The sequence below is a fragment of the Radiomyces spectabilis genome (assembly GCF_025331425.1).
Source record: "Radiomyces spectabilis strain NRRL 2753 chromosome Unknown BYT42scaffold_18, whole genome shotgun sequence".
In the NCBI taxonomy this organism is placed as follows: domain Eukaryota; kingdom Fungi; phylum Mucoromycota; class Mucoromycetes; order Mucorales; family Radiomycetaceae; genus Radiomyces; species Radiomyces spectabilis.
Window position 1 is genome coordinate 101,879 of NW_026251943.1, and position 26,368 is coordinate 128,246.

The window sequence follows — 26,368 nt, forward strand, 5'->3', positions numbered from 1 at the left end:
AAGGAGCCAATTGTCAATAACGGTAGCAACACGTTCGCCATTATACGTATCAGGTGGAGGAATATTGATGCCAGGTGGCACGGCCGACGTGACAGGCTCGGTTGCAGCAGGCGAGTTTTCTGCATGCTTGGATTGATTGGGTGCCATTTTCGGGTAGTATTTCTCCTCAAATTTTTGTGCAAGCTGCGTAGCGAGTTTCTTCCAGTGTTTCGTTCGGGCTGGGGTAGACTTTAAACGTTCTTCAGAAGGGATACTTTTAATCCGGCGGTACTTCTGGTATTCTTCAACTAATTCTTTTCTTAAAATTTCTTGTACGTGTTCTTCGATTTCGTACAGATTCTTGTCTTCTTCGGATGTAAGGGATATTTTCTCAAGGTTCGGAGGATCAGTGTTCATGGAACAGCCGCTACCAATTGTCGTACTTCACTCGGATCTGATATACAGTCAAGATCACCAAAGTGGTTTGCCAAGAAATATAGGTCTAAAAATGACTGACTTTTTATTATTCTGTTTGTTCTGTCTTTTATATCTTTTCTCTAGTTTACTGATTATTAATCTATTATACAAAAGGGTATTAGCCCTTTTCAGAGTCTATATGTTATTGGTGTTGACTCTTCGCTTGCGAGGGAGTCCGCGGGGAGTTCTGATTGGTCAGAATGGAAACAGGTCACGACATTCGGCATATGCATCTAGAATGATTACAACGTGAAAGTTTGTTTTTCTTGATTTTTATGACAATGAGGAAAGATTTTTTTTTTGAATGCGTTCGGAGCAAGGCAACCTCAAACCAAGAACACAACTTAAGTAAACAGCTAAGCTTCAAAATTCAAGTGTTTTGAAATAAAGCTTTCCTTTTGTTAAGGGCGAATGGACCACGTCCGTCATGGGATATATCTCGTCCTGGGATATAGAAGAAGCAAAATAAAGAACAGATATAAAGAAAGAATATTAAAGGGAAGAGGAAAAGGATCTTCGCACAAACCATAAACTCTTCAATGAGCTGATTCCCTTTTTCGATTTGCAAATCCCATGCTTTTTCGGGTCGTCCTTCATAATTCCGAAGAAAGCAAAGCTTTTACAGAGTTCATCTATTATGACGTCGTATCGCAACACTTGCGGCAAGATGAACAACGCCATGATGGTATTTTCCACATATAATAGTGTCTTTGTCAACACTCACGGTAGTGTCGTTTTCGGGGTTTGCTGAATCTACTCCGGATACTGGTTCCACGGACGATAGATGAAGAAATAAACTAGAATTGGAGGATAGATAATTGATGCTCTTTATTCGTTTTGATTGAGGGGATATTTATATGTTTCTGGGTTAATCTATAATAGTTTCATAATAAGGCTTGGCAGGGTATTTTGGTTCTGAATGCTCAGCCTTTCGACCGAGCTGTTCGATAAAGGAAACGCTTGCTTGAAGGTCATTACCAAAAACGTAAATGTTGCCGTGAACGTTTTAGGGAATACCAAAAAGGGTACGACAGTAGAAGCTAGTCCATGACCCTCAATCACGCTCTGCGTATCTTCATAAGAGAGTTTGGCGTAGGGTCTACGCATCCATGTTAGGAAATATTACTCAATACGTTGAAAATATGGTCGTCAAAAATACGTACTGGATAAACCTGGCATTTTAAACTGCAAAGTTATTCCCACTGAATGAATGCAATATGGGTGTGGTATTTATCCATCCTTCGGAATCCGTTTCCATATCAGGAAGACCAGGATTGTAATTCTAGTCTTGACTGTCAATAATTTTGGAACAGCGATTCTTCATACGGCGGACAATGATAAGTTTCTTGGTCTCAAAGGGTTTATCCTTCCCTAACTTCCATAATCTATTGGAACCTCCACAAGAATTTTTTCTTTGACTTTCGTTCACCAACATTATGTCTGCTATTACCAATATCAACAATCATCAGAAAGTCCGTATTGGAGCCCCTCATGTTCGTGAGGAGAACGTTGTGATAAGCAACGTAGAAGAGCCTCTAAACAGGCTGAAGTCGACTTTAAGCTGTTGAGAAACATGCTCATTGAAAGAAAGAAAAAAGCCGCCGACCAGCTCTTTCTAGTTTTGGTTAAGCTACCCACAGCGAACACGATCTCGTCAGTGCACAAAGTGGCGTGCACGCTGACGCCTGGACAGCCTTTTTACAGGTTAAGAAGGCAAAGGACGAACTCATGGGCAGACTGGATTAGGGCACTGTCAATGAAAGAAGCATGATCACTTTGGTCCAAAGGACTTATCAGCTTTTCAGCTGAAAGGTGAGACAATACGAAAGAAAGTCCATGATTCAATCAAGGCTTTCATCAAGGCATTTGAGGAACAGCTCCGTGAACACAACCTGGCTTTGGATGACCATTGGGAACGCTTGTTCTGGCTCACCTGCGATGGCTCGCAGCAACAGTGGTTCTCACGCATCTTGGCCGACAAAGGTTTGTCATGGAAACAAGCTGCAGCCCGCCTGGAGAAGGGCTTTGGCGATCCTTTCTATCTGTGGAGGAAGAAGGATGAACACAGACACTTGCTGCAACGCAGTGGAGAACCCATGCACCTCTTCCTAGAGAGATATCAAGAGGTATCCTCTGAAGCCAGACTGCCGCAAAATCAGGAGTTGATTTACAACTTTATCTGCTCCCTCCGTGCGCCTATCAAGGTCAGGGCATGGTCAATCTTGACCAACACTTTGGTTTCGAACTGACGGATAACCTAAATCAAGCTGCTCAGCTTATCATGGATGCATGCGGAGAGGCATCCGGTGAGCCTCAAGAACGTGAGGAGTCCTGGCGTCGTGGTAAACGCCATTACATTGATGAAGACCGTGCCGAAATGACGAGATATAAGAAGGCTCATTTTGCGCTCTTCTAAGGGCTGTCCAATGCACCCAACCTTTGAAACACGAATGCCACCTGCTTGCAGATGTTGCCACACAGGCGAATAAGACCGCCTCTGGCCCACCTGCTAGGAAAAGCGGCTTATGCCGTTACTGCAAAAAGGTGGAGTACGTCCCTGGTCACCAATGGCAAGAGTACTGGGACGGCAAGAAAGAAGTGCGTGGTGGACAACGGAGCAGCCAGGATCGAAGAGGTAGAAGATTCTGAGTCTGTTCTGTTGGCCAGTCAGTATGGAGAAGCTCGATCTCTAAAAAAAGAAAAGAACCTTACAAAAACAATTTCATAAACTGGCACTGATTCCATTTTCGTTCTCATTTCTTATACAGAGTGAACGTCAGTGGGTCCTGATAGATACATGCGTCAATAATTCTTTCGTTGACAGAATCTTAATAAATTTTTAAATTATCTGCCTATGATAGGCAAAATACACTTAGCAACAGCTAATCAAAGTGTAGAAAGTGATGGCACAATCGAACTCCAACTATAGTATATGGAAATACATGTGTTCACAAATTTATTGTCGATATGGGACTACGAAGAAAACGCTTAGTTAATAACAATTCAAAGGGAAAACAATCTAGCCAGTTGTTACTAAAAACACTGACGTGCAGTCACTCGATCGAAGTCTACATTCAACAGTAAGCCAAGGTCATCCACTCTGTCGTAAATGACCTAGTGTGCAAGAGAATAAAATACAGATATTGTTTGGTGGGTCGGAAACGCGAGCATTTGTTCTCTTTAGTAATTAAACAGTTTAAAGCAGGAAAACAAGAGTATTTATAGTAAAGCTTTTTTTTTATTGATGTATGATTGTGCAGCACAGCTATTACGAAACGGACGCAAAAACCAGACAGTGACCTAGCAAATCATAGAACTTTAGTAAATGATTTCCAAGCAACCAAATTCAAAAGTGTTTCTCCATTCCCATAAAAGAATAACAAGAAAATGGTATAAAGTGTCTTCAGAGATTGTTCACCAAGGATTCCCCACACAAATGTGAATAAGTGAACATCGGAAATGCGTAACAAATTCGGGTCCAAAAAAAGTTTTCCATCATTTTTCACCATCCATTTCCCAGTCATTCTCAAAGAAAAGAAGAAGGTTTATAGAAGAAACAGTTACATACCTTTGTGTCGACAACGAGAGAAAGAATTACCATGGGAGATGGTGCCATTCTTATAAAAAATTTTTCTCCCCAAGGACGTTGGATAAACTCTGTCACAAATTTCGGACTGTTACTTTTATTTGAAATTCCGTCTGTGTGACAAGTGCCTGTAATTTTTTCCGGCAATTCACTCTCTGCGCGAACTCATCCCGATCGACCGTAAGATATCGATCTTCCTGATACTAAAAGAAGCTCGATCATTCGTAGGCAAGATTTGAGCGTATCAAAATAAATTGCTGCATAGTATCTAGTGTCTAGTAGAATATGGTTTGTGATGAGGTGTTCAAAGCTACTTGTTACTGATTTGTACAGTGAATGTCAGCATCAAACCAATTTTGCACCGAATCAGTTGAACATATACGTGAGAGGTAAACACATAGTTACTATGCTAATGTATAAATGACAATATCAATTGTTTTTTATATATATTTGATGCGTTGCACAGCGTTGACGCGGTAGGCGGTGGAAAATGGATTGAAAGGAGATTAAAGAAATATGAAACGAAAAGGGCTTCGCGTCGCTAAGCAGGTAGCTCTTGAACAGTTTCATCTTGAAGCAAAAGGCAAATCCTATCGGCACATAATTGAATAGTAATAGTAATCAAATGCAGAATACGGTGCGCCATTTTTATGATACAAAAATTTGTACCTGAAACAATGCTTTGAAGCATTTGGATGTTCGCTAGTTTGTCGAACTTTCAAATACAGTAAGGATAAGTAGAGACCTGTGGCTGCTGGGAATAGGAAGCAACTTGTCCGGTCGTAATTTAAAAGAAGTAGCTGTCAAAATCCGTAGCACAGGCGCAAGGTTTTCTGTACAAGCTGTGGTTCCACCTAATTAAGGTTTGCATAAAAGACCATGCCTGTCAACTTTCTTTTACTCCCCATGTTGTAAGCCAGTTTTTCCGAAAAAGGATAGTTCGTTGTTATGAGCGTTTATCCTCTCAAAAAAGGGTGCCAGCTGTGTTAATAAAGAGCAACATCGAGGCAAAGTGTGACAGAGCCTACAAGGAGTTGCATCTGCTGTTTTCAAATAATTCCGCATATAGAAAGAAGCGAACTATAGATAAAGTAAGATGGGAATTGGACAAGAGATGTAATTAAGGTTATGGTTGCGGCAAAGCTTCATTTTTCTTTATTTCCGACTGCTTGCTGAAGTGAATTGCCATGGGCTTGTCGTGCAAAAGATAGCCATTGAGTGATTCCAAAATCGTCTGTGCAATTGTGTCGTTTGCGAATGTGACAAAGGCTTGGCCCCTTAGTCGGCCCGAATTTTTCAATTGGATATCCATATCGTTCGCTGCTTCTGCGTGACCGTGGCTATCGGCAATGACGCTTTCAAAAAGACGGCGCAGGTCCTCTTCTTGCACTTTCTTAGCCAAGTTTTTGATATACAATTTGCTGTTCACACTGCCAGGGTCGTAATTCTTGAAAGCCGAGATATTTTCCAAGTCTTCATCCAAAAGCCATGGTCAGCTCATTGATCATGGACAGCTAATTGACGACTCTTTTTACCTTTCTTATCCATACGCTTTTGCTGAATTTCTTCCATGGTCAGATACCGTGCTGGTTTAGCTGCATCTGTATTTGTACTTTCTATGGCTTTCTTTTGAGCGTCTGATGGTACCGTCTGAATGTCTTCATTGGTCTGATGCGGTGTCGTTTTAGATGTACTTGTAGCATTTTCTGTAGATTCTTTCTGAACGTCTGATGATTCTGTCTGAATTTTTTCTTGTGTCGTGTCATTTGTGGTATTTTCAGCGTCAGTCGGTAATGATTTATTTGCCAGAACGATCTTGATCCGTTTCGCATCTGGTTCTTCATTGGGCGCCGCGTCCACTTCTCTGCTTCGTGACGATGTTGCTACAGTTCGTCGCAGTGCTTTCTTTTGTTCCTCAGCAGCAATTCGTTTTAAGCGCGCTTGCTTGATTTCGCGTTCTCGTTTGGCTATATCATCCTTTTCTTCATCAGATACCGAGTCTAATTCTGATTCATCGCTTGCTAACATATCATCGTGTTTCCGTTTCAACTGTATCATATACCCATAAGTCTATCGTCCTTTATCGCTGTGATGCTGTATATCTCATCCCACAAGTACGTACCGAAGCAGGAATAGATTCTCGATCTATCGGACCAAAAGGCGGCGGCAAATTCATCTTATTCATCAGATGAAGTACCTGTGTATACAGCCTTGGTACACTAGCGATGGCATGCATGATGTTGGAAAGAATTTCCGGCGTAGGATCCGGATATTGATAGCGCAAATGTGGATTGGAAGGGTAATGAAGGCTATCCGAGACTCACATCAATATAAAAACCAGTAGTACTACTGCAAAGCAACCTACCCCAGCGAGGGAGCAATGGGCTGTGCCTTGGATTCTTCGGTCTCTACTAGCGTAGTCGTAGATACATTGTGCGGTTCGACGGACTGTCTATGCAGAGTCAAGTTTGAGCCATGTTGCGCTGTTGTATCAGTAATCCTATTTCCTGTTACCGTGGCAAAGGCGCTTGCAGCAAACTGCCGCGGTGGGGATGCGGGGTTGCATATTCGACACGCAGAGGCTTCTGCCCGGATGTTATAACAAGGTTATGAAGTTGTTGGTAGGCATGTTCGGCTGCTGCACGATTGGGGAAATCGAGAAATGCCACGCCTCTCTGTTCGATTGCAAAAATGGCACGTTACAATCAGTGGATCGCCAAAGAATACTTTGAAAGGAAAACGTACCATCGATTTGCCTTGCATCAAGCGGACATCAAGGGCTTGATATTGTTGAAAGAATTGCCGCGTTCGATCACTGGTATCGCCTAGCGTGGCCGGTATATTTTTGACGACAAGCGTAGTAACGGTGTCCTAAATGTATAAGTACAATCACAGAATTAGCATAGTGAATATTTTGCAAATGAAGGTGAATGGGGTTACCTGTGGCAAGAGTGCATATTGCTTATCTTGTGGATAATTCAACATGGTGCAAGCATGCCTTCTTTGGTTGCTGTCAATCGGGAAATCAAAAAGCGCACTTGCCACCCACCTGCTTTTTTTTAAGCTCAAGTTTTTTTTTTTGTGTTCTTTGGAACCATCGTTTACAACCGTCACATCCATTGACAATATGCGACAGAACGAGAACTTGATGCTGGTATGCCCGTGAACTATCCTGGCTTATGCAATATCTATTCACGCCTTGTGCATCCTACAGATCGGAGACAGTGTGGTCTTGGTGCCGTACAAACATGAACACGTGCTGCAATATCACGAATGGATGAAGTCGCCATTCCTCCAGGGTAAGTGCATGCTGACAGCAAAAAAGTCCAAGGGGAGAAAAAGTAGATCGCCTGGAAAACTTACGATTTTGGCTATAGAAATGACGGCGTCTGAACCTTTGACACTGGAAGAAGAATACGAGATGCAGCAATCATGGCATGAAGACGAAAGAAGTAAGATCGTGAAGGCGCAACCAACGTGCCCTGACACTAAGGGAATTATTGTATTGTAGAATGTACCTTTATCCTTCTTGCGTTACCGAAAGATCAACCGACAAAACTTTCTGCCATGTCGCCGCATGATATCAAGCAAACAGCGATAATGATCGGAGACGTCAATATATTTCTCAACGATCGGGATGATGATTTGACCTTTGGGGAAATCGAGATTATGATCGCAGAAGAAGGCTATCGACGTCAAGGACGAGGTTTGGAAGCGTTGCGACTGATGATGGCATATGGTAAGCGGTGAATGTGGATAATCGTTCATTACCAGAGTAATGTGCGCTTATTCTTTATCAATTTCATGCAGCGTCCGCCGAGCTCGGTTTGCGTACATTTCATGCCAAAATTTCGTTGGCGAATGAACCCAGTATCGAGCTTTTCAAAAAGAAGCTCGCTTTTTACCCAGTATCCATCTCCAATGCATTTCAAGAGATCACTCTGGAATGGTCGATCAATAATCCTCCTTCAGTAATTGGCGAGGACGAAGAAGAACCTTACGGATTCAAAGCTACACCTGAACAAAAAACTGCCATCAATGCAATGCGCGAAGACTTGATATCCTATTGGAATACAGGGGTTCGAAAAGTAGACTGGGAGTAAAAACAGTAAAACGTGGATAGACTTAAAAACATGTTAAGAAAGCTGAACTTCTATGATCATAGATACAATAGAATTATTACAAATGTACAAAGCAACCGTTCACTAGCCCTTATAGTAGACTTCATAGCTGATACTTGATTCACGGTCAGACAAAAGAGCGTGAAAAAATGAATGTCGCCATAGCGATCATAATATCAATTGTATGCCGTCTTTTGGGACTATGAAGGTTGCTAGACGGTTAGGGTCATGGAGAAGCGTGGGATGCAGACACAGGGACATAAATCAAAACGGGTATGGATTGGCAGTAGCAAGCACATTATGGCGGGTTTACCAGTGTCGGGTCGTGTATAGGGGCGTCCGACGCGTTTTCAATTTGGCTCAACCACCAGTCATAGGATGTGCAAACTGAGGGCATATTCAGTACCACGATTCTTGATTCGGCACGTGGTAATGTCTCTTGTTCTGCCGCAAGAGCCAAACGGGAAACGATTTCGCTGGGTTCCGGTAATGCAGATTCACTGACTTGGATACTGACATGAACGTGATTTGCCAAGCTTGGGAGCATATCAAACGTTGTTTGGCTGCTTAACTGGTTTTGAATCACATCCGTTTCCAGATTGATGCTGTCCAGCATATCAATGTATTCTAGACGGCGAGTGCTCGGGGTCACTTTGGCAAAATTCAACGACAGCTCAATGGTGGTCCAGCTGTTCTTGAGAAACATAACTTGTGTGTCGTCATCGACCGTACGAGGTACAGGTTGGAATCCCTGCTCGTCCATGGGACACAGATCGAAATGGAGGTCAAGCGTGCTAGGATCAATGGAGCGAAATTGACCAAGAAGAGACAACTCGTCATGATAATGAGAGCGGCTTTCAAGATAAGATAGTGTTTCAATATATAAAATAATCTGTACCATGGCTTTGTGTCAGTTCATTACCAAGGAGAGGCATGAATTGGTTTCTATTCCTTACATGAAGTCGCCACCCGTCTTCATTCGTGAGCTGTTGGACATGTTCAGCAGCAATGGGAGCTACCAGAGCGCGCAACCACGGATTGATCTGACCCACGGTATGTATATCTCTGGCGGTTACTTTACCAAGAATTAGTTGCAGAATCTCGGGAGGAAGCGTGGAAAGTCGGTCTCGCATAATGACTATTGAGCAGGAAAACCCGAAAATGGCATAAAATCGACGAATAATGAGGTAGTTAAAGAAGCGGTATTTCAAATAAACTCGCACCACCTGACTCTCCCTCATGGGACAGCAGCCTTGTGTAGGTGGTCGTTCTAACGGTAGTGGCAACCTCCATCATGGCATGCACAAGATAACGTTTCTCGTTTAGATACCAGAATCAAAGGGCGGAAAATCATGCAACTTGAATGAGTCGTGATTTAATAAAGCTTTTTTTTTTGATTTGTTGCATAAATTTTGACAAGTGAGGACATTATTATTTGCTCTTTTTTCTTTTCAACAGACCAACATATACAGATTGTAAAAATAATACATAACAAGAGCTAAAGCAGTCATGGTTTCTTATTTCGCTTTTTCTATTTCTTTTTTCTGTAAATAGTTTCTATTTAATCGACATAGAATAATACAAGACTTGATAGTCGCTGACCCGCTCTCCCTTTTTTCATATGTATAATCAACATAAAATGTCACGAGTTTATGATCGCTGGCCGGGTTCCGAGGGCGGTGTCGAATGGGGTTGATGTGACGATGGAGGCACTGATGCCTGTGATGGTCCGTGCATACTCTGATCCGAGGGATGGGAACCATGCGGTGGGCGGTCTTGCGGGTCGCCATGTGGCTGGGGCTGTGCTTGTTGTCTATCTTGTGCTGTTGGTGAACCAGGGGCCGCATCAGATCGATACACAGACATAACCGTTGCAGCAGGGTGCGACAATGAAGGCGACAGTTGCTGCGGCCGTTGCATGAATAAAGGATGCGGCTGGGATGCACTCGGTGGCGCATAATGGTGTTCTTGCCCTGCAGGTAGAATGGCTCGACTGCCCATGATCGACATGTCTTTGTACATTTGCGAGGACGCCGTTTTATGTGCTGGATGTAGCATTGGTGTGGTCGACGACATTGGATACAAGGACCGTTGATCCCTCTTCATTTCCATCACATTCACGGAAGGCGATCCATGGTGCGGTGAGGTCGGTGGTTTGGGGTGGATCATAGGGTTCGATTGAAGCGCAGGATGAATAGTTGGTTCATTGGCATGGTTGTGAGGCGACGGATGATGCGTTGGCATCGGTGTAGGGCTGGTAGGATCAAAGGAGAAGGGCATATCCGGGTTGAACGCAGTTCCTGGGGGAGGCATATGATAAGGATGTTGAAAAGACGAATGCATGTAGCCAAGCGGCGGACCCAAGGCCATGGCGTCATTTGGATAAGGCTGGTATACAAAGGAGGCATTGGAAGCATGCTGCATTGCAGAGGTATGCGAGGGTGACATCGAAAGGGCAGGCAAGCCAGATGGGTGCGGTTGCAAAGACGCATGCATGGGTGGCTGAAATGATCTCCCCGCTTCCGTCGGCGTGGCGGGATCCCCTTGGCTATCTTTTGCTTTGCCTTTGCCTTTGCGCAAAGGTCTCTTTGTAGGCTTGCCATTGTCGATGGGCTCGTCGGTCGTGGAAGGAGAGCGGGTTCGTCGCATGGTTCGGGAATTTAAAGCCTCCTGTCCAGGACGGTGATTATGAAGCTTTACAAAGTAACTATGCTTTGGTATCACGACCATGGAGTATTTTTTACGCGCATCTCCTAATTTGGGATTGGCGTCTTTGCCGGCTCGGCTGGACGAATTGGTCTCTGATTCATAAGGACCCGCGGCGGACAAAGAGGGTTGAAATGCATGATTTGATGGCGCTTCCAAAGGCGTGAAAGGGTCACCAACGTCGCGTGATTTGGTTCTCTGGCGTTGCGAAGACCGTTCGTTTCCTTGCCTATCGGTCGTGGACGTGCCAGGAGTCGTGTTGTTGGAAGCGATAGTTGAAGATTCCGTAGCGGGGAGCGCGTCATCGATGAATTCGGGAAGCTGAAGTGTCTCAGGGTCGATTTGCGCCATATCGCATGTCGTTTGAATTAAATGGACCAACTGGTCTTCGACATACTGAGAGAGCGTGTCACTGCCCGCTGCAGCCATACATACTTTTGCCCACATTCTGGTGAGTTGCTGAGCTCGGTTCGTAGCTTCGCGATGCTTATGGATTTGTCGTCCTTCGGTTAGACGGTTGTAGAATCGACGTTCGTTCCAGGGGATGTGACTAAACTGGGATTTCACTTGGGAGCGAATTTCTTGAGTTTTCAGTTGCTGGCGTGCCAAATCGTGAATCAAATCGACCATTTCCTTTGGCCAGGATCTTTCAATTTGATTAGGATTTAATAACGGATGATTATGCTTGTCTGCGTCCGGATTTAACGATTTTCGAAACTCCCATTGGCCGTCCATTTCATTGAGAACAATACGCCATCGACAATCGCATCGTTTTGAGGAACGATTACGTTGAGGGTTGGACTTTGGGTTACGTAAAGAGTCAGGAAATCCTTCGCGTGAACAGTAAACGTAGATATTCTAGAAGCGGGAAAAAATGTATCAGGAATACATGGCGAAAGCGCGAGACAAGCCATAAAATGTAAGCCTTTTTGAGAAGAAAGGGAAAAGCAGAGGTGGACAAACCGCCGGTGGCAAGGAAGAAAAGGTGAAAAAAAACAAAGACGAACTTACCCTTTGAGTGCTCGCTTCTTGTTTGACCGTAAAACCAAACTGCGCGCATAGCTCTCGACAATGGTCTATGGCTGCAGCACTGTCTGGAAAGGGGATGTGTAATAATTGATCATACAGTGGATCAAGCTTTTCATGAATAATATGTTATCGATCCGGTATCCATTCGTAACATCTTTTTCTTTCTTTTTCTTCTCCTGTTTGCCACTCGCTCGCGCTCTTTTTTTTCCACCGTTACTTCCGTACTTACCGAATGTTCGGTAGGGTTGGATGGCACATCCGATGCGCCAAGTTGTTCATTGGACATGCTCGATTGGGAATCCTTTCGTCTAGGCATCGACTAGGTAATGTGAAATCCGGAAATGCTGGAAATGTAATCTGTGAACAGCTGAATTGGCAGGATAACTCGTTACCACCTCTTTCAATTAGGTACCATGCAATGCCCACAATGGCACACGTGAATACAGGTACAAAGAAAGTGAGAGAACAGAAAACAACGAAAACCCAATAACAGTGTGAACAGATAGTCACTCTTCCTTTTGTTGGGTTGACTTTTTTGGTGAGTTATTCGTCAGTGGTGGTAGAAGGATAATCCACAAGTGAGCTGACGCGCGCGGTATCGATGGGGTGGGACGTAGCGAGGCGTCAAATATTTTGAGTGGTATATAGCGTTGATGACAGGAAGAATACAAATGTTGAGCTGGCTTGAATAGAATAGAAAAAAGCGAAGCGAGCTGAAGAATGGGTCTGTGTTTGCTTGAAATAACGCAAATAACCCTGTTGCATGAAAAAAGAGCGAGTGTCAATGAACGGTAAAAAAAATAGTAGAAATACATTAAAGCAGAAAGGATTCGATGGGAATCCATCCATTTGTTCAGCAACGGTGTCATCTCCATGCTGATAATAAATAGACAGACAAAGAATGAAAGAATGAAAACAAGTAGCAAAAAGAATAACATTCCCATTAGATAAAAAAACTATTGATATCTAAAAGAACAGGAGGTGCATGAAGAGAAAAATTAACAACTTACAGAGCGGTGTGAAGGGTTTCCTTTTTTTTCCCCTTTGACTAGGCTTCTAGAAAGTGAGTGGCCAGTTTAGTGAAGTCAAGGATGAGAAGGACAAATAGCAAAAGAAGCAGGATCTTCCAAGCCCAGCTCTCATGAAAAAAATGGAAACCGGAAAAACCAAAAGGAAAAAAAGGAAAACGGAAAAAGGAAGAGCGACAAGCGGGTTGCTGTCGTTTTGGTATTTTGCTCAAGTGGGGCAATAGCAACTGTCGTTGCGCACGCCTCTTGTTGTGATGGTCGAACCTTGCTATTTGAAACATCTCCAATAACAACCACGCAAAGGACAGCGTTGCCTTGGTGTCACCACAAAGCGCTAACCTGACCCCAACCCTGGAGCGGGGCAACAAAGATCCCTCGCCTGATTTTCCTTTTCGAAAAAGCAGACATCTCAAAGGTCAAGACCGAAGGAACGAGACGACGCTCATGTGAGATTGACCAACACACTTATGTCATTCAGAGCTTATGCATGTCATCCCATGATCTATTGTTTTTTTTTCTTTGTTTTTCTTTTTTCAGCTGCCAAGTGGTCTTTTTATTTTTTTCTGATATCTTATATTTTTATGTCTCAGCCTCCTACATATTTAAAAAGTCAGATAATGACAGCACCATTAGTTTCAGCAAAAGAACCGCTTTGTTTTGTCAAAAAAACTGAATCGCCCGTTGACAATGAAAAAGCGCCCACTTTAATGCATAAATATGCTGTGAAGAAGTTCGGCAACACAATGACCGTCATCTTCCAACCTAAAAAGTAGCCTCAACATGGAAAGGGCGGGTTTTTTCTTGCAATAAAAAAACTTTTTTCTTTTGATTTTTTTAACCGCACGAAATGCCTAATTTTTTTTTTTGTTGGCGCGGTTTGTCAATTTTCCCCTTCTCATTTTCTAGAATGGACCATCTCTGCTGTTTTCTGGCGCTTTTTCTTTCGCAGCAGGATCAGCCAATTCTAAGGAATATGCCCGATTTTGTAGATGATTCGTATTCGTTCATGCAACCAAATGTCACGATTATATCAACACTTGATGGCATGGCAATGATAACAGCGAAAGGGACCATTGCACGATAGGGTGGCAACCGCTCACCGTATTATTCACTACCATACGGCGAAAAAGACCGCGTGCTTCCACAGCGCCATGCATCTCTTGTACCAAAGATAGAACCACGTTCTGAGCTTAAGCCATGTGCACAATAATGATAAATGCAGTAAAGCGAATTTACTCTGTATTACCCACGATGGAGCTCTGAATACCGGAGATCACTTGCAATAAGAAACTGTGGGTACTTTCCTTGCTGATGTGTCTCGTGGAAGGAAACCTAATCAGATCACCATGGCCGTTGACAGGTTGAAGCATGACTGGCCTACGTCTAGCACTTTTTAATTACATATCATGGATGTACGAATGTACACAGTTCTATTATGTCATTTGATCCGTAAAAGTATGGAACACTGAGGAGAAAATCTTTTTTTTTTTTCATTCGGATGTTATTCCGAAGAGGGGAAATGACGACGAAAATGCGCATGATACGTTTTTTCTTTTTTGGTCATTGCAGGTTTCTCCACACTTTACTTGTCTATGTATGACAGTAACTCATACATAATATGGCCAACGTTACGCCAATCTTATCAAAGAATACCGCTTTTTATTGTTCATTGATTGGTCGATAAAAAACGCATCTACCAAAGCAGTGGGATCGTGAGATACCAAAGCAAAACTTCACATGGCAAAAGCATCATTTTGCAAGGCTCCACCCTGAATCAAGGCTCCATTTGAAACTCAGTCATTTTCTCCTTTGGGCCTCTGACGGGCTGCCTCTTTTCTGCTTTTATCTGAATTGAAGAATTGTACCATGCCATTGACCGCGCCCTCTTATACCGGGCGTCAACTTTTGCATTTGCCTCCTACTGCCGGTGCCTTGGCCGACTTTTTACACGCATATACGCCTAAAGACACCCCGCTTCCCGAGCCTACTGTCAAGCGATTCCCCGATTGCACGTATCATTCTTACAAGCCACTAGGCATTTCTTTCTGCTTCACGCCTCAGACCAAAGGCGACGATAGTACCCTTCAGCTAGATTCCATTGATATCTATAATGGACACACACGGGACGGTTTCGCTCCTTTCACCGGTGAGCTTCCCTGCAATCTTACGCCCACCATGCAAGCCCACGAAATCGTCAACATGTTAGGCGAACCCGACCGCAAAGGAGGAGGCGGCAAATTACGCGTGCCTTGCTGGATAGAATATCAGTTTGAAGACAACCAGGGCGGTCTACTGATCCAGCTCCATGGAATCGATTGGGATGATCGCGAAATGGGCTGGACCAGCCTTGCTCTGTTTTAAAACGATATGAGCCTTGCCCTTGTTTTAAGGCGTTATGAGGATCAGCTATTTTCAGTGGATGTTTACGGGACACCAGCAAAACTTTTAGCTGATGGATACTGCTAGGTAAACCATTGAGTCGGTGTGTCTCTCCTTGGAGCGAAACCATAGAACCGTTGTTAATTTGCCTCGGGGCGGTAGAACTTGGAGGAAAAAGGCAGGCCATTCCTATCTTCCATATCGTCCGTAGTCAGAATCTTAGAACATATCACTTGATTGTAAATACATGGACATAGACGACGACTGGGGCGATGATACAACATGCTCTTGGATTTTTGTCCAATATCGATCATATAAACAAGTCATGAAGAGGTGCAATGATATGACTTTCCCTATTTCAACATGTGGAAAAAAGTGTAATAGTCAAGGCAGGCTTAAACCGACAATAAAGATAAGGGGAAAAGAACTGTAGGAAGCCTCCTTGGTTAAAAGGAAGAGACGTGTAATAGACATGAACTGCTTTTGCTGATCAATCTTCAGATTCCGAACTTAGGCGGAATTCCAAATAGTAAAAAAGAGAGGCCCATTTGGCTACAGGATCCAACTGTCACACACACCAACTGCCACTCACACCCACACCCACACACAGCGTCTGGTTCCAGAAGCAGATACAGATACACTTTTCCTCGCTCTCTAATAGACCACCCATTACGTTTGCGTTGCAATGACCAGCAAAAGCAAGCCGGTCCCGGCAACGCAAATTAGCGCGACGAATGCTGCGCAGAACATACCGGATATCTTTACTCTGGATGAACAGAAATTGCAGGCAGCCGATAGTAGCGAAAAACAAGAGCTTTATCTATTCCAATGGCTAGCGCAAGTGGAACGTGAATGCAAAACTGTCGATATCGTATGTTTCCCAAGCTACCCCTTATACATGTTCCTGCGAATCAACGACATGCTCATCAAACGTATAGGATGTCCTGAAGCGATCGCAATCATTACTGGAAAAGCAGCTGTTGAAGCTCATTTCCTTGACGTCAGCTAAACCACGTCGACCCATTCGCTTTCTCATCGGAAGATGCTTTGTGTCCCTTTACACCCGAGGCGAGACCCGACAATTGTTTGACACCGTTACGGCTTTGCATAGCCTGATAGGCGGGAACAAAAATATCACCAAAGAAACGCGAATGTAAAGCATGCGAACCTCTGGATTTTGTGGACAATTCATGCTGATCAAATTTTATTTGTAGAGCGGCCATATCTACAACAGGCATGATCATGTGGGCAGCCGGTACCAAAATATTAACGCTGTTTGCAGAGACAGCGACCATGTTCCTGAAAGTCATCAAAAATCATAATGTAGGTGGCAGCACAAACGTGTGAGGATGCGGTTGGGTAAGGTGACGTTGAGCTAATGAGCGTCTTAGCACCCGTTAATGCTACGCTTGGAAGCCGTGAATGCGTTTAGCTTGTTACTAAAAGGGGCTGGCAAAGGAGCCACGGAATCCATTCTGAAAGACTTGATGAAACAACTCAAACAAGGATTAACGGACAAGGCACTGGTAATGCGAGTGGCGTCAGCACAGGTAAAAAACAAAATTGCGGTGGTTGGTACGTCTGTTTGAAGGAAAGCAAAAATACTGATGATGATAAATAGTGCATCCAAGCCGTGATTCAATTTGCTCACCAGCCTTTAACCGCTCACGATGTGGAGACTTTGTTGCAACTCGCTTTCAAGGCATTTGAGGATTCCACGTTTGCAGTTCGACGCGCCGTCTCATCTCTGTGCGCCACACTTTTAGCCTTTACTCAAAAAACGGCCATCACCGATCCGCAAAAACCACACATTAAATATGCCATGACAGGTGATGACAATCCTACCGACACACCGGAAGCCAAGGCCACCCCTTTGTTGTCCATTGAAGACATGCTCAATCAGTTGTCGACCTGTTACAACCGTCCAAACGTCTCCAGAGACACCCAGGTGGGCGTCGTTGAAGCGTATGCAACGTTGTTTGTCCTTTTAGGCACCGAATTTGTCGAGCTTCATTACGCGAAAATCGCCAAACATTTGATCCACGAGTTCCTGCATCCCGTGAAAAATGTCCTCAATGCATCGGATGCCGCATTTACACGCTCCAAAGTCATCTTCCTGCTTCATAATACGATCGGTAAACGTCTTCTAAGTGAACAAGGTCAAGCGACGGCGATTCGCCTGTTGGTGACGGACTGGATTAAAACGTGGCCCCCTTTAATGCCAAATCAACCGCAACCAAACAAACATGCCCTCATTTGTGCCACCCATCTCGTTTCGGCTCTCGTGTCTGAACTTGAAGGAGCCGCTCGTGCGGTACAGGTAACGTGTCTTCATAAAAAAATACAATGGCTCGCTCTGTCCGTACCAGTTATTAATTGCAAGACGATTTTCGGGTGTAGGATGTGTTGATAGATCCTTTGTTCGTGCTGCTAACCCATCCCAGCTTTTCGGTGCAAATGGCCGCGGTTTGGTGCATTCGCTGTATTTGTCTTGCAGCGCCAGCCAACTTGCCGTATCTACTGCCACGATCGCTCAATGCCCTCGAGAAAAATCTGGGCAACCTTGGCAACCCTAATACCACCACCAATACGTTGCGATGTACCATTGCTTACGCCTACGCGGCGGCGGCAATCATGAGCGTTTTCCCTGCACGCCCTATTTATACCTCCTTTGATTTGAGCGCACGAGCCATGTCCATAGCGACTCAATTGATCAAACATACCAGTAAAGATGCCAAGATCGCGAGCGTTCAAGTGCAGGTGGCCTGGGTCCTGGTAGGCTCGCTGATGGGCCTAGGCCCGAATCTCGTCAAATTGCACGTTTCTCAGTTATTACTGTTGTGGAAAACGGCATTGCCTAAACCCACCGGCAAGGAAGCCAACGCCATGCGTACCGAAGCCGAATGGTCCTTTCTCTTCCATACACGTGAAGGCGCCATTAGTTCCATTTACAGCTTCATTGCCCACAACAGCCATTCCTTGGTCACGCTGGATATCGCCAAGCGAATTGCCGCCCTGTTGAATAATACCCTGGCGTTTCTAGCGACCACTCCCACCAGCTTTGCCGCTTCGACCTTATCCCCCTCTTCATGTTACAAGGTCAAGGTTACCGATCAAAATTACGCCTTGCGAAAACGTATCTTTCTGTGCTTTGTCGCTTTGCGTCCACACTTATCCACTTATGAATCGTCCTTAACCAGTCTCCTCCGTCACGCATTGACGGTATTTACCGAACCCGAAAAAATCATCCCTTCCTCAGGCGCCCATTCCCAGGTGACGGCTTCCATTCCCGGTCAATTCGTAAGCGTGTGGCATACCGCGGACGGCCACGGATGTGGTGTCACGAGCAAAATGCAAGGTTATTCCATCGACATTGCCACCACTGTCGACGATCGGGACGATGAAAACAACTATGGTAAAGAATGGGTCACCCGGGATCGATTCCAAAAAGTGGAAGAGTTACTTGAACGGCCAATGATCGGATCAATTGAATTGGACCCTCTGTATATCTACACGACGTTTGCTGTCGAGAAAACGAAGCAATGGATTCCGCAGCCTGTAGCACCTTCAACTGGCTACATTGACGCCAGCATTGAACTCTTTGCCACCTTGTTCCCAGGCCAGCCTCCTCCCGTGCAAGAATCGACGTTTGAACAAATTGCCAAAGTAGTCAAGGACCAGCGCCTGGAAAAGAATTCGCCGAAACGTGCGGCCGTGCTTGTCAACGTCATTGTTGCTTTGCTCGGTGCTCTCAAGCACATGATGTCCGCGCACAAGAAGAAACCACTGCCAGAAACTGTCATGGTAACCGGCCGCGCCACTCAGCTCATGCAAGAGATATTAATGGAAGCTATTGTGCATCCCGATCCTTACCTACGAAATGCGGCCAGTGAGACGATGGGTCGTCTGACCGCAATTGTGGGCGGTGCGTTCGTCTCTAGTCAGATGCAACAGCTGGTCGATTTGGTCGTGAGTAACCGTGATCCGGATGTCCGTGCGGGATGTGCACTCGCTATTGGCTACATCTACAGCCACGTGGGCGGCATGGCGGCCGCAGCTCACCTAAAAACGATTGTCGGCATTCTACTATCACTCAGCAGTGATCCACACCCGGTGGTTCATGCTTGGGCTCTGGAAGCCATGACCATGACCGTGAGCGCCGCCGGTTTAATGTTTTCCAGCTATGTCAACAGCACGCTCGGCATGGTCGCGAAATTCTATCTCAGCGAAACCCACGAACCTGGCAGCGGATCGGTGGCGGTGTCGAACGCGGGTATGAGTGTCGGATTCACTGCGTATCAAGAATTTGGACGCATCATCTACGAACTCATCGGTACCTTGGGTCCGGAACTGCAAGCATCGTCGAAAATTCGGGAACTGTGCCTCAACATGGTCGAAGAGCTTCGACTGGAACCGGATGAGCGCGTCAACGTCGAAGCAATTCGCTGCATTCAACATTTCCTCATGTTTGCACCCAAACACCTGGATTTGAACGAACTCGTGCCGTACTTGCAAGCGCAAATCAGCAGTCTTCACATCCCATTGAAAAAAGCGGCCGTTACGTGCTTGTATCAACTAGTGCAGCGGGATGCCGGACTTGTATTCAAGGCGGCGCAACCGGGTCTGGATAATGAACTGTTCAAGATGTTGGATACCGATCCCGGCCTTTCCGACGTTAAAAACGTGATACGAGGATGGTTAAGAGAGACTGCGGTGAGCGAGCCTTCGGTATGGGTCAATATCACCAAACGAATCACAACAGGATCGCATGGAAGACCCGGGCGATCGGACCCCGGAACACCGTTGTCGCCTACCATGCGACGAAGTGGCGAGGGACTATCCCATGATAACGATGACGAAGAGGAGGATGGCGACGATTATGGCGACGATGACGCTGACGGTTTTGTGGACGAGGTGCATGTGGATAACATCACGTCGGTGGCTGATGCTTCGGGTATTGGTTCCAGTTTGTCAGTGAACGTGGAGATTCCTCCACGCTGGCGTACTCAACTATTTGCTCTTGAATGTCTGCAAACTACCATTGAGCTCATTGCACAAAGCGGGATTCGAGAGCATTTCGATTTGGTCGCTGCGCGTGCCAAACGTCAGCAAGCAGGCATTGGCGATTATCTCGTTTTCCGTGTGCCGGATCTGATTCGCTTGTCCTTTACCACTGCCACCGCCCCGGTAAATGAATTGCGCTTAGCGGGTATTGCCCTCTTAAAGATGGTGATCGAGGTAAGCCAAGTTCCAGTCTGACCGTGACAGGCCATTGTATTTTGACTCGCTATTGCGTAGAAATTCACCAATACGGCGGATGCTGATCTCGACGACATGCTATTGTTGGAACAGTATGCCGCGCAAATCGGCGCGGCGCTGACACCGGCTTTTGGCGCTGATTCGTCGTCTGAGATTGTGTCGGCGGCTGTGCGTGTTTGTGCGATCTATGTAGGCAGTGGCATCGTGAAGGATCTGTATCAGCTCGGTCGTGTTCTGAAATTGTTGACGTCCGCCCTGGATAAATGCAAAGATGAATCGAAACTGACCGGCGTCGGTGAAGTCAAGGATCTCAGTCCGCATGCATCTGTCATGGTCCGATTGTCTGTACTGAATGCTTGGGCCGAACTTCAAGTCGCCAGTCAACGGCAGGACTACCTAAAACAGGTGCTACAGCCGTATGTACCGATTTCGAATAAGCTGTTCAAAAAATTATAACAGCTAACACTTATTTTTATCTCTTTTTCTTTTCTGCCATTAGAAACTTGGCTTCTTTGAGCCCATTGTGGTTACGGTCACTGCAGAATTATGCACGCATTCGCTTGGAATCCGATATTGTTGCTCTGTCTCACAGCGCTGAGGGAATTCAGGCATCCTCGAGCGGCGGTATTGATTCAATGTATTCTGCAGCTACAAAAGAAGTGGTGTTGCCTGTAAGTGCCAGTTCGTACAACAACGAGTTCATTTGTAGATATCTAAACGATACTTTTTTTTTCTTGATTATATAACTAGTTCTACCGCCGATCATGGCTGAAAATCATGGAGGCCGTGGCGACGCTTCTCGAAGTCAAGGCCCCGTCGATTATGGAAGCTTTGGAACAAAATCCCGATTTTGAATCGGTAGACGGACAAGTGCCGAACCTGTTCTACATTCTATTTGGGTTATGTATCGAAAGCCTCTCTCACATTTCAAGCGCTAGCAGCGGCAAGACCGATGCGACGACAATGGTCATTTGCTTGAACGCTTTAAAAACATGCTTGCAGCCGTCGTTTACAGGAAACCGGTTTTTACCCAAAGCTGTTTTCCTCGAACTCATGAACGTGTTTGATCGCCTCATTCAAACCGAAGGTTACGCTGTTCAGTTGCTTATTATTGAAATCATTCAACGGCTCATTCAAAATTACGGCGCCAAGGATCTCTGTCAGGATTTAGGTGATGAAAGGTAGGTCAAACTAATGCAACAGCATGCATCAGAGACTGACTGTGGCGTCATAGTCTATTTGATGTGGACCGTGCATTTGAACCCGAGGCTTTACCATCGACGGCCATTTTGTATTATCTGCTGCGCCTCTTGATCAATGTGTTTTTGCAAAACATTCCCACATTGTCCAATAAGCCAATGTCGGCTCGTAAGTGATGTTGTTGCTTGGATGATAATGAATGTTCGGTTGACTCATCTTTATGCATGCAGGTCCTCGAGTGGCGTTGGGTCAAGAAAACATCATCTCACTACTTGGTTCGTCGTTGGAAACGCTAGCCATGTTGGTTGGTATTACTCCAGCTATTCACAAGGTGGACATGTTGGCTATTTGCTACCACATCTTTGCAGGTAAGAATGTTAGAGCAGCCGGATTCACAGACTAATTATTTTGTACTCACTAACCAACCATATCCTCGTCCGTTCAAATCATTTTCAGAAATTCTGATGGACGCCAAGTCAGAAACATTACTGGCTCCGCGTGTTCTTGTCTTGTTGAAAACAATGTTTGCTCAGTTCGAGACGGACTTGTCTTCCAAGGATAGTGTTGCGCTGTCGCGTGTCACCAATGCTATGCTCCACACGCTGGTGGATGGGTTGTTCTAGTAAGTCCTCGGTGTGTCTGTCTTATTACTTTACCATCACTCACCTTTATTTCCCAACGCACAGTCCAACAGGTCATCTTGCTATGGGGGTGAGGAAGAATCGACTTTTGGCTTCCGTGTTGATTGTCACGGGATGTCCTGAAGCTACGATGCGCTCCGCAAGCTCTGGCATTTTGATTGAGGCATTAAAGAGCGCACTGGACTCTGAAGAGGAACAGGTTCGTGGTCATGAACCAGACTAAAAAGAAAGACTGAAAGCGACCGTACTTATTTTTTATGAAAATAGATGGTTCTAACGGCTCATCAATGCTTGCGAACGTTTATTTTATTGCCCGAGAAAAAGGCGGATTCAGCAGCTTCGGTTGCTTTGGGGCGTCTTGTTATTCAGGCACTCGTACCGCAAGTGATTTCACACACGCTTTCGTACAAATACATGGAGCAGCAAGAAGATGACGAAAAGAGTTTGCGTCTTTCCATGCTGGACGAAGATATCAAATCCTTAATGATGTTACCCAATGGTGTATCTGATGACCAAAGTAAGTCTCAGTTCAATATTGTGGAAAGGCCTAAACATGACTCATAAGTATGTCCATGGTAATATTAGAGACGAAAATATTGAGCATTTTGCTACCAACATTGACCACACTATTGGATGACCCACCGTACAACGATCAACCGCAGTCAGCGATCCATGAAACGGTGATGCCTCACGTACTTACGTTGGCGACTCATCTCCCTCAAACGTTCCGTGGCATGGTGGGCCAGTTACCGGGAGAGTTAAGAACCAAATTAGAGGCTTCTGTACGTCACAGCATTGTATTCAGCCAGCAACAGCAACAACAACGACAGCAAGAGCAGCAGAGAAAAGCCGCTCACGCTGCTACAAGCAAACAACCTACCATCAGTTTGAAAATGGACTTTAGCAACTTTTCTTGAGTGCCTTGGTCGGAGCTCAAGATTTGTTTGTTTCATCCTCAAGTGTATTTCCACATGCATTGTGTCATTTTAATTTGTTTGTTGTGATGGATGATGGGAGTTTAGCTTTAATCATTTCATCACATGTTTGCTGATTGAAAGCGCAATTCATTGCTATTGTTCTTACTACTATTTATTATTTTTATGTGTTCATATCTGTATCTTTTTTTAAAAAAAAACTTCTAGTGCTTTTTAGTAGATGATGACTCTTATTCGACAAAAAGAAAAGATAAAAACCATTATGTTATTAGCTGGCGCCATACGCTTGTTTCGCTTTTTTTTTTTTCTGTTTTTCCCTTGCACGCTTTCTCGTCATCATAAGATTTTCTCCGCGGGGAAGTAAAAAGAGTAACGACGTATCATGTCATGAAGCTTTTGGCACCAAAGTCATCCGTGAGTACAGGATCGGCATGCTTTTGCGATGCCGGAAGGTCGTAATGAACGCCGACGGTACTGCTGTAACTGGGAGTGTATTTGCGAATGATCTTGCGCAGGGCATGGGGCAGCGTGGACCAGGCAAACACTTTGACGTCCTTTTCAATGTTGCGCGGTTTCGGATGAGGGAAGCTCATGATGAGCTTGAAAAAGTCGGCACAGTCAGGTTTGCATTTGCTGACGGTCAGTGGACGGAAGCCCTCGAGATTACGCCGGATGCGATTCTTTTCTTCCACCGTGAATTGAACCCCAATGAGCCCCTCAAGCAGATAAATGCAATCAACGGAGGTGATGAAATAATCATTTCTCTGGCTCCAATAGATGCAGGACACAACCAATGATGTATTTTTGGGAGGAGGAACAGGCGCTCCGCGTTGAACGGCATTGGCGGCCGCCATGTTTTCTCGCATCCGTTGCTGCTGATGTTCTTGTTGATCCAACGGTTCAAAGCTGCATTCGACTTGGCCAGGGATCTCGGTGGTCGAGCTTCCAGTGTTCGATTGACGACGCCAGAACCGAACAAGGCGTCTTCCGGCATGCCATTCTTGAGGGGTCCAATGGCAGGTCATATCCATCAATTCACCGCATATCTTGAGATTGGCTTTACTCAGAATGCCGGCAAATGGCTGAATATCGCTACGTGTCGGGCTGATGGATTGACTGGAAGTCGACATGTGTCGAAGCGTGTTCGAGTACGGATAAAGCCGTTGCTGCTGCTGTTGCTGCTGTTGTTGCATCATGAATCGTTGTGAGGACGACAGGGATTGCTGGACGGGAACGTATGTACCAGGAAAACATTGTTGCTGTTGCTGCATATAACTTTGATACATGGGATTGGATTGCATGATCATGTTGGCTGCTTGAAGCGGTTGTACCGTGGTGGTTGCGGAGGAAGTGGACGGGTGAAACTGATCAAACGATTGAGCATAGTAACCTGACATACCATTGTTCAGTCCTGTGACATATTGTCGTTGGGCTGGTGTGAGCAACGATGATGTTTGTTGTTGAGGCGTCGTTTGCTGTTGGTAAGCCTGTGTTTGCTGTTGACCTCTGCCTTGATGATATTGCAGTTGAGCCAACCATGCCTGATGTTGCTGCTGCGACTGCAATGGAGAGGATGTTGATTGCTGGTGCGTTTCAGACGTCGATTCCTTGGAAGTGGTAGCGAGATCTTGATAAGGTGCGAGCAACTGCAATAACTGCAAATTATCCGAAAAGACAGCATCATTCTGATAATGTTTGCTGTCTGTGGGTGATTCTACCGCCAAAAGTCAATCAGTAAATAAACATATAAATTTTTCTACGCAAAATGAGCCAAGAAGCAGCATGGGAAGATGAAATTACGTATACCATTGGTCTTTTTCAAAGGCGGCGCTTCCAAGCTGTCCTGGGATAAGGAGCGTTTACGATCATTGGCTGGGAGAAAAAGGCGGACAAGGAGTAAGGGAGGCGAAAGGAAAAAAAAAGTGTCAAGAAAATCAGCTAGTGGTTTTTCAAGCGCACAGTGTACTTTACTTACGCAGCGTCTCGTTTCCGTCGTAATATGTGAATGTGCCAATTGGCCAATGGTCGACAGCCAGATCCTGGTCAAAGCGGTCATACGTACATACAGAGACAGAGATTTGATGATCGTCCGAGTCTGAGCGCGTGTGATCCAATGGTGGGACTTGAGCAGTGAGTGTGATCCAAAGCCGTGTGTTCGCGTCGGTGGGGCTTTCGCTGGCGGTTGAGGAGTCCATGTCCACTGTGGATGACGAGGGCGGAGGTCGATGTTGCTGCTGATGGGTTTCCACGACGAGTCGGCCAAACACCAGTTTCATAGGATGAACGTTCTCAAAAGAGGAGGATGCCCCCGGCTGCACATGAGTCTCGAAAACGGCCGTAACACTGGTCATCTCATGGCCTTGCTGAGGGCTCCATTGGAGCAGACGAAGGTTGGGCTGCGTGTACTGCTCGCCCACCTTGGTTAACTCTTCATCTGAAGTGCCAGATACTTTTCGTTGGTGCGGGCCATGAATGCTTAGTATGAAGAAAAAATATGCAAATGATACATACATGCATGCATGCATGCATGCATGCATGTATGTGCTACAACTTACCAAATGCGTGAACCACATCATTGATCTCCTTTTCAGTCTCAATCAGCGATAAATTGGCGGTTTCCATCCTGATGACTTTTTTCTGATCTGATCTGATACTAAAGTGGTCGATAACCGATGAAAAAAAGTGCAGACGACAGAAAAGAAAAAAAGAGACGAGGAACATTCGCTGCACATGTTACTCGGTCTCCAATAATACAGAAAAAAAAATAATAGTGAATGAAAGAATAACAAAGATAAAAGATGCAAATAATAATTCAAAGATTTGTTAAGTTGGCGTCATTTGATGTGTTGAGTACTTGAATCGAGACAATCCCATCGGACTTGGCTGTTCAATTCCGGAAGACCCGACCCGATTATTGTAATTGGAACTACAGCTTGTTATTGATTGTCTTCGTTTTTTTCTTTCATCCCCTTTTTCCGTCCTCGGAACATTTTATCATAAAATAAGGATAAGGCGAATAATCTATCAA

General features: G+C 45.1%; 8 protein-coding genes across 8 annotated transcripts; 4 read left to right on the forward strand and 4 right to left on the reverse strand.

The window, feature by feature from the left end:
• Window positions 1–1,821: 1,821 nt before the first annotated feature.
• On the forward strand, window positions 1,822–2,872 carry BYT42DRAFT_649142 (uncharacterized protein; the record flags this gene model as incomplete). The annotated part of the gene is made up of 4 exons (XM_051572757.1): window positions 1,822–1,953; window positions 2,087–2,160; window positions 2,244–2,660; window positions 2,732–2,872. Exons 1-4 carry the CDS (start codon window positions 1,893–1,895, stop codon window positions 2,870–2,872), a joined length of 693 nt encoding a protein of 230 aa, XP_051418314.1. The 5' UTR covers window positions 1,822–1,892.
• Window positions 2,873–4,854: 1,982 nt separating this feature from the next.
• On the reverse strand, window positions 4,855–7,065 carry BYT42DRAFT_589177 (uncharacterized protein). Its single transcript, XM_051570340.1, has 7 exons — window positions 6,983–7,065; window positions 6,788–6,913; window positions 6,557–6,717; window positions 6,408–6,494; window positions 6,165–6,351; window positions 5,578–6,091; window positions 4,855–5,515 (listed from the first exon to the last, which is right to left on the reverse strand). Exons 1-7 carry the CDS (start codon window positions 7,025–7,027, stop codon window positions 5,169–5,171), a joined length of 1,467 nt encoding a protein of 488 aa, XP_051418315.1. The 5' UTR covers window positions 7,028–7,065; the 3' UTR covers window positions 4,855–5,168.
• A 104-nt stretch (window positions 7,066–7,169) lies between these two features.
• On the forward strand, window positions 7,170–8,145 carry BYT42DRAFT_596032 (GNAT domain-containing protein; the record flags this gene model as incomplete). Its single annotated transcript, XM_051570904.1, has 5 exons — window positions 7,170–7,196; window positions 7,257–7,341; window positions 7,420–7,494; window positions 7,554–7,781; window positions 7,853–8,145. 5 exons carry the CDS (start codon window positions 7,170–7,172, stop codon window positions 8,143–8,145), a joined length of 708 nt encoding a protein of 235 aa, XP_051418316.1.
• A 316-nt stretch (window positions 8,146–8,461) lies between these two features.
• BYT42DRAFT_618598 (uncharacterized protein) lies at window positions 8,462–9,296 on the reverse strand (the record flags this gene model as incomplete). Its single annotated transcript, XM_051572301.1, has 2 exons — window positions 8,462–9,055; window positions 9,120–9,296. The coding sequence occupies 2 exons, from the start codon at window positions 9,294–9,296 to the stop codon at window positions 8,462–8,464; spliced, it is 771 nt and encodes a 256-aa protein (XP_051418317.1).
• A 517-nt stretch (window positions 9,297–9,813) lies between these two features.
• Window positions 9,814–12,184, reverse strand: BYT42DRAFT_550111 (uncharacterized protein; the record flags this gene model as incomplete). The annotated part of the gene is made up of 3 exons (XM_051566113.1): window positions 9,814–11,727; window positions 11,881–12,006; window positions 12,128–12,184. The coding sequence occupies 3 exons, from the start codon at window positions 12,182–12,184 to the stop codon at window positions 9,814–9,816; spliced, it is 2,097 nt and encodes a 698-aa protein (XP_051418318.1).
• Window positions 12,185–14,706: 2,522 nt separating this feature from the next.
• On the forward strand, window positions 14,707–15,743 carry BYT42DRAFT_589184 (uncharacterized protein). The gene is made up of 2 exons (XM_051570341.1): window positions 14,707–15,392; window positions 15,468–15,743. The coding sequence occupies exon 1, from the start codon at window positions 14,793–14,795 to the stop codon at window positions 15,285–15,287; it is 495 nt and encodes a 164-aa protein (XP_051418319.1). The 5' UTR covers window positions 14,707–14,792; the 3' UTR covers window positions 15,288–15,392; window positions 15,468–15,743.
• Window positions 15,744–16,705: 962 nt separating this feature from the next.
• Window positions 16,706–22,387, forward strand: BYT42DRAFT_596034 (armadillo-type protein; the record flags this gene model as incomplete). The annotated part of the gene is made up of 10 exons (XM_051570905.1): window positions 16,706–16,855; window positions 16,927–17,625; window positions 17,706–18,755; window positions 18,837–20,543; window positions 20,604–20,980; window positions 21,064–21,235; window positions 21,315–21,745; window positions 21,799–21,932; window positions 21,995–22,132; window positions 22,221–22,387. 10 exons carry the CDS (start codon window positions 16,706–16,708, stop codon window positions 22,385–22,387), a joined length of 5,025 nt encoding a protein of 1,674 aa, XP_051418320.1.
• Window positions 22,388–23,720: 1,333 nt separating this feature from the next.
• On the reverse strand, window positions 23,721–24,365 carry BYT42DRAFT_505769 (uncharacterized protein; the record flags this gene model as incomplete). The annotated part of the gene is made up of 2 exons (XM_051565048.1): window positions 23,721–24,199; window positions 24,302–24,365. The coding sequence occupies 2 exons, from the start codon at window positions 24,363–24,365 to the stop codon at window positions 23,721–23,723; spliced, it is 543 nt and encodes a 180-aa protein (XP_051418321.1).
• Window positions 24,366–26,368: the final 2,003 nt, after the last annotated feature.

Coding starts and splice junctions, on each gene's coding strand:
- BYT42DRAFT_589177 (XM_051570340.1), bottom strand. CDS start 7,027: ATGTTGAATTATCCACAAGATAAGCAATATGCACTCTTGCCACAG. Junction 6,914..6,982: donor AATATGCACTCTTGCCACAG/GTAACCCCATTC, acceptor TTATACATTTAG/GACACCGTTACTACGCTTGT. Junction 6,092..6,164: donor GAGAATCTATTCCTGCTTCG/GTACGTACTTGT, acceptor TATATGATACAG/TTGAAACGGAAACACGATGA.
- BYT42DRAFT_589184 (XM_051570341.1), top strand. CDS start 14,793: ATGCCATTGACCGCGCCCTCTTATACCGGGCGTCAACTTTTGCATTTG.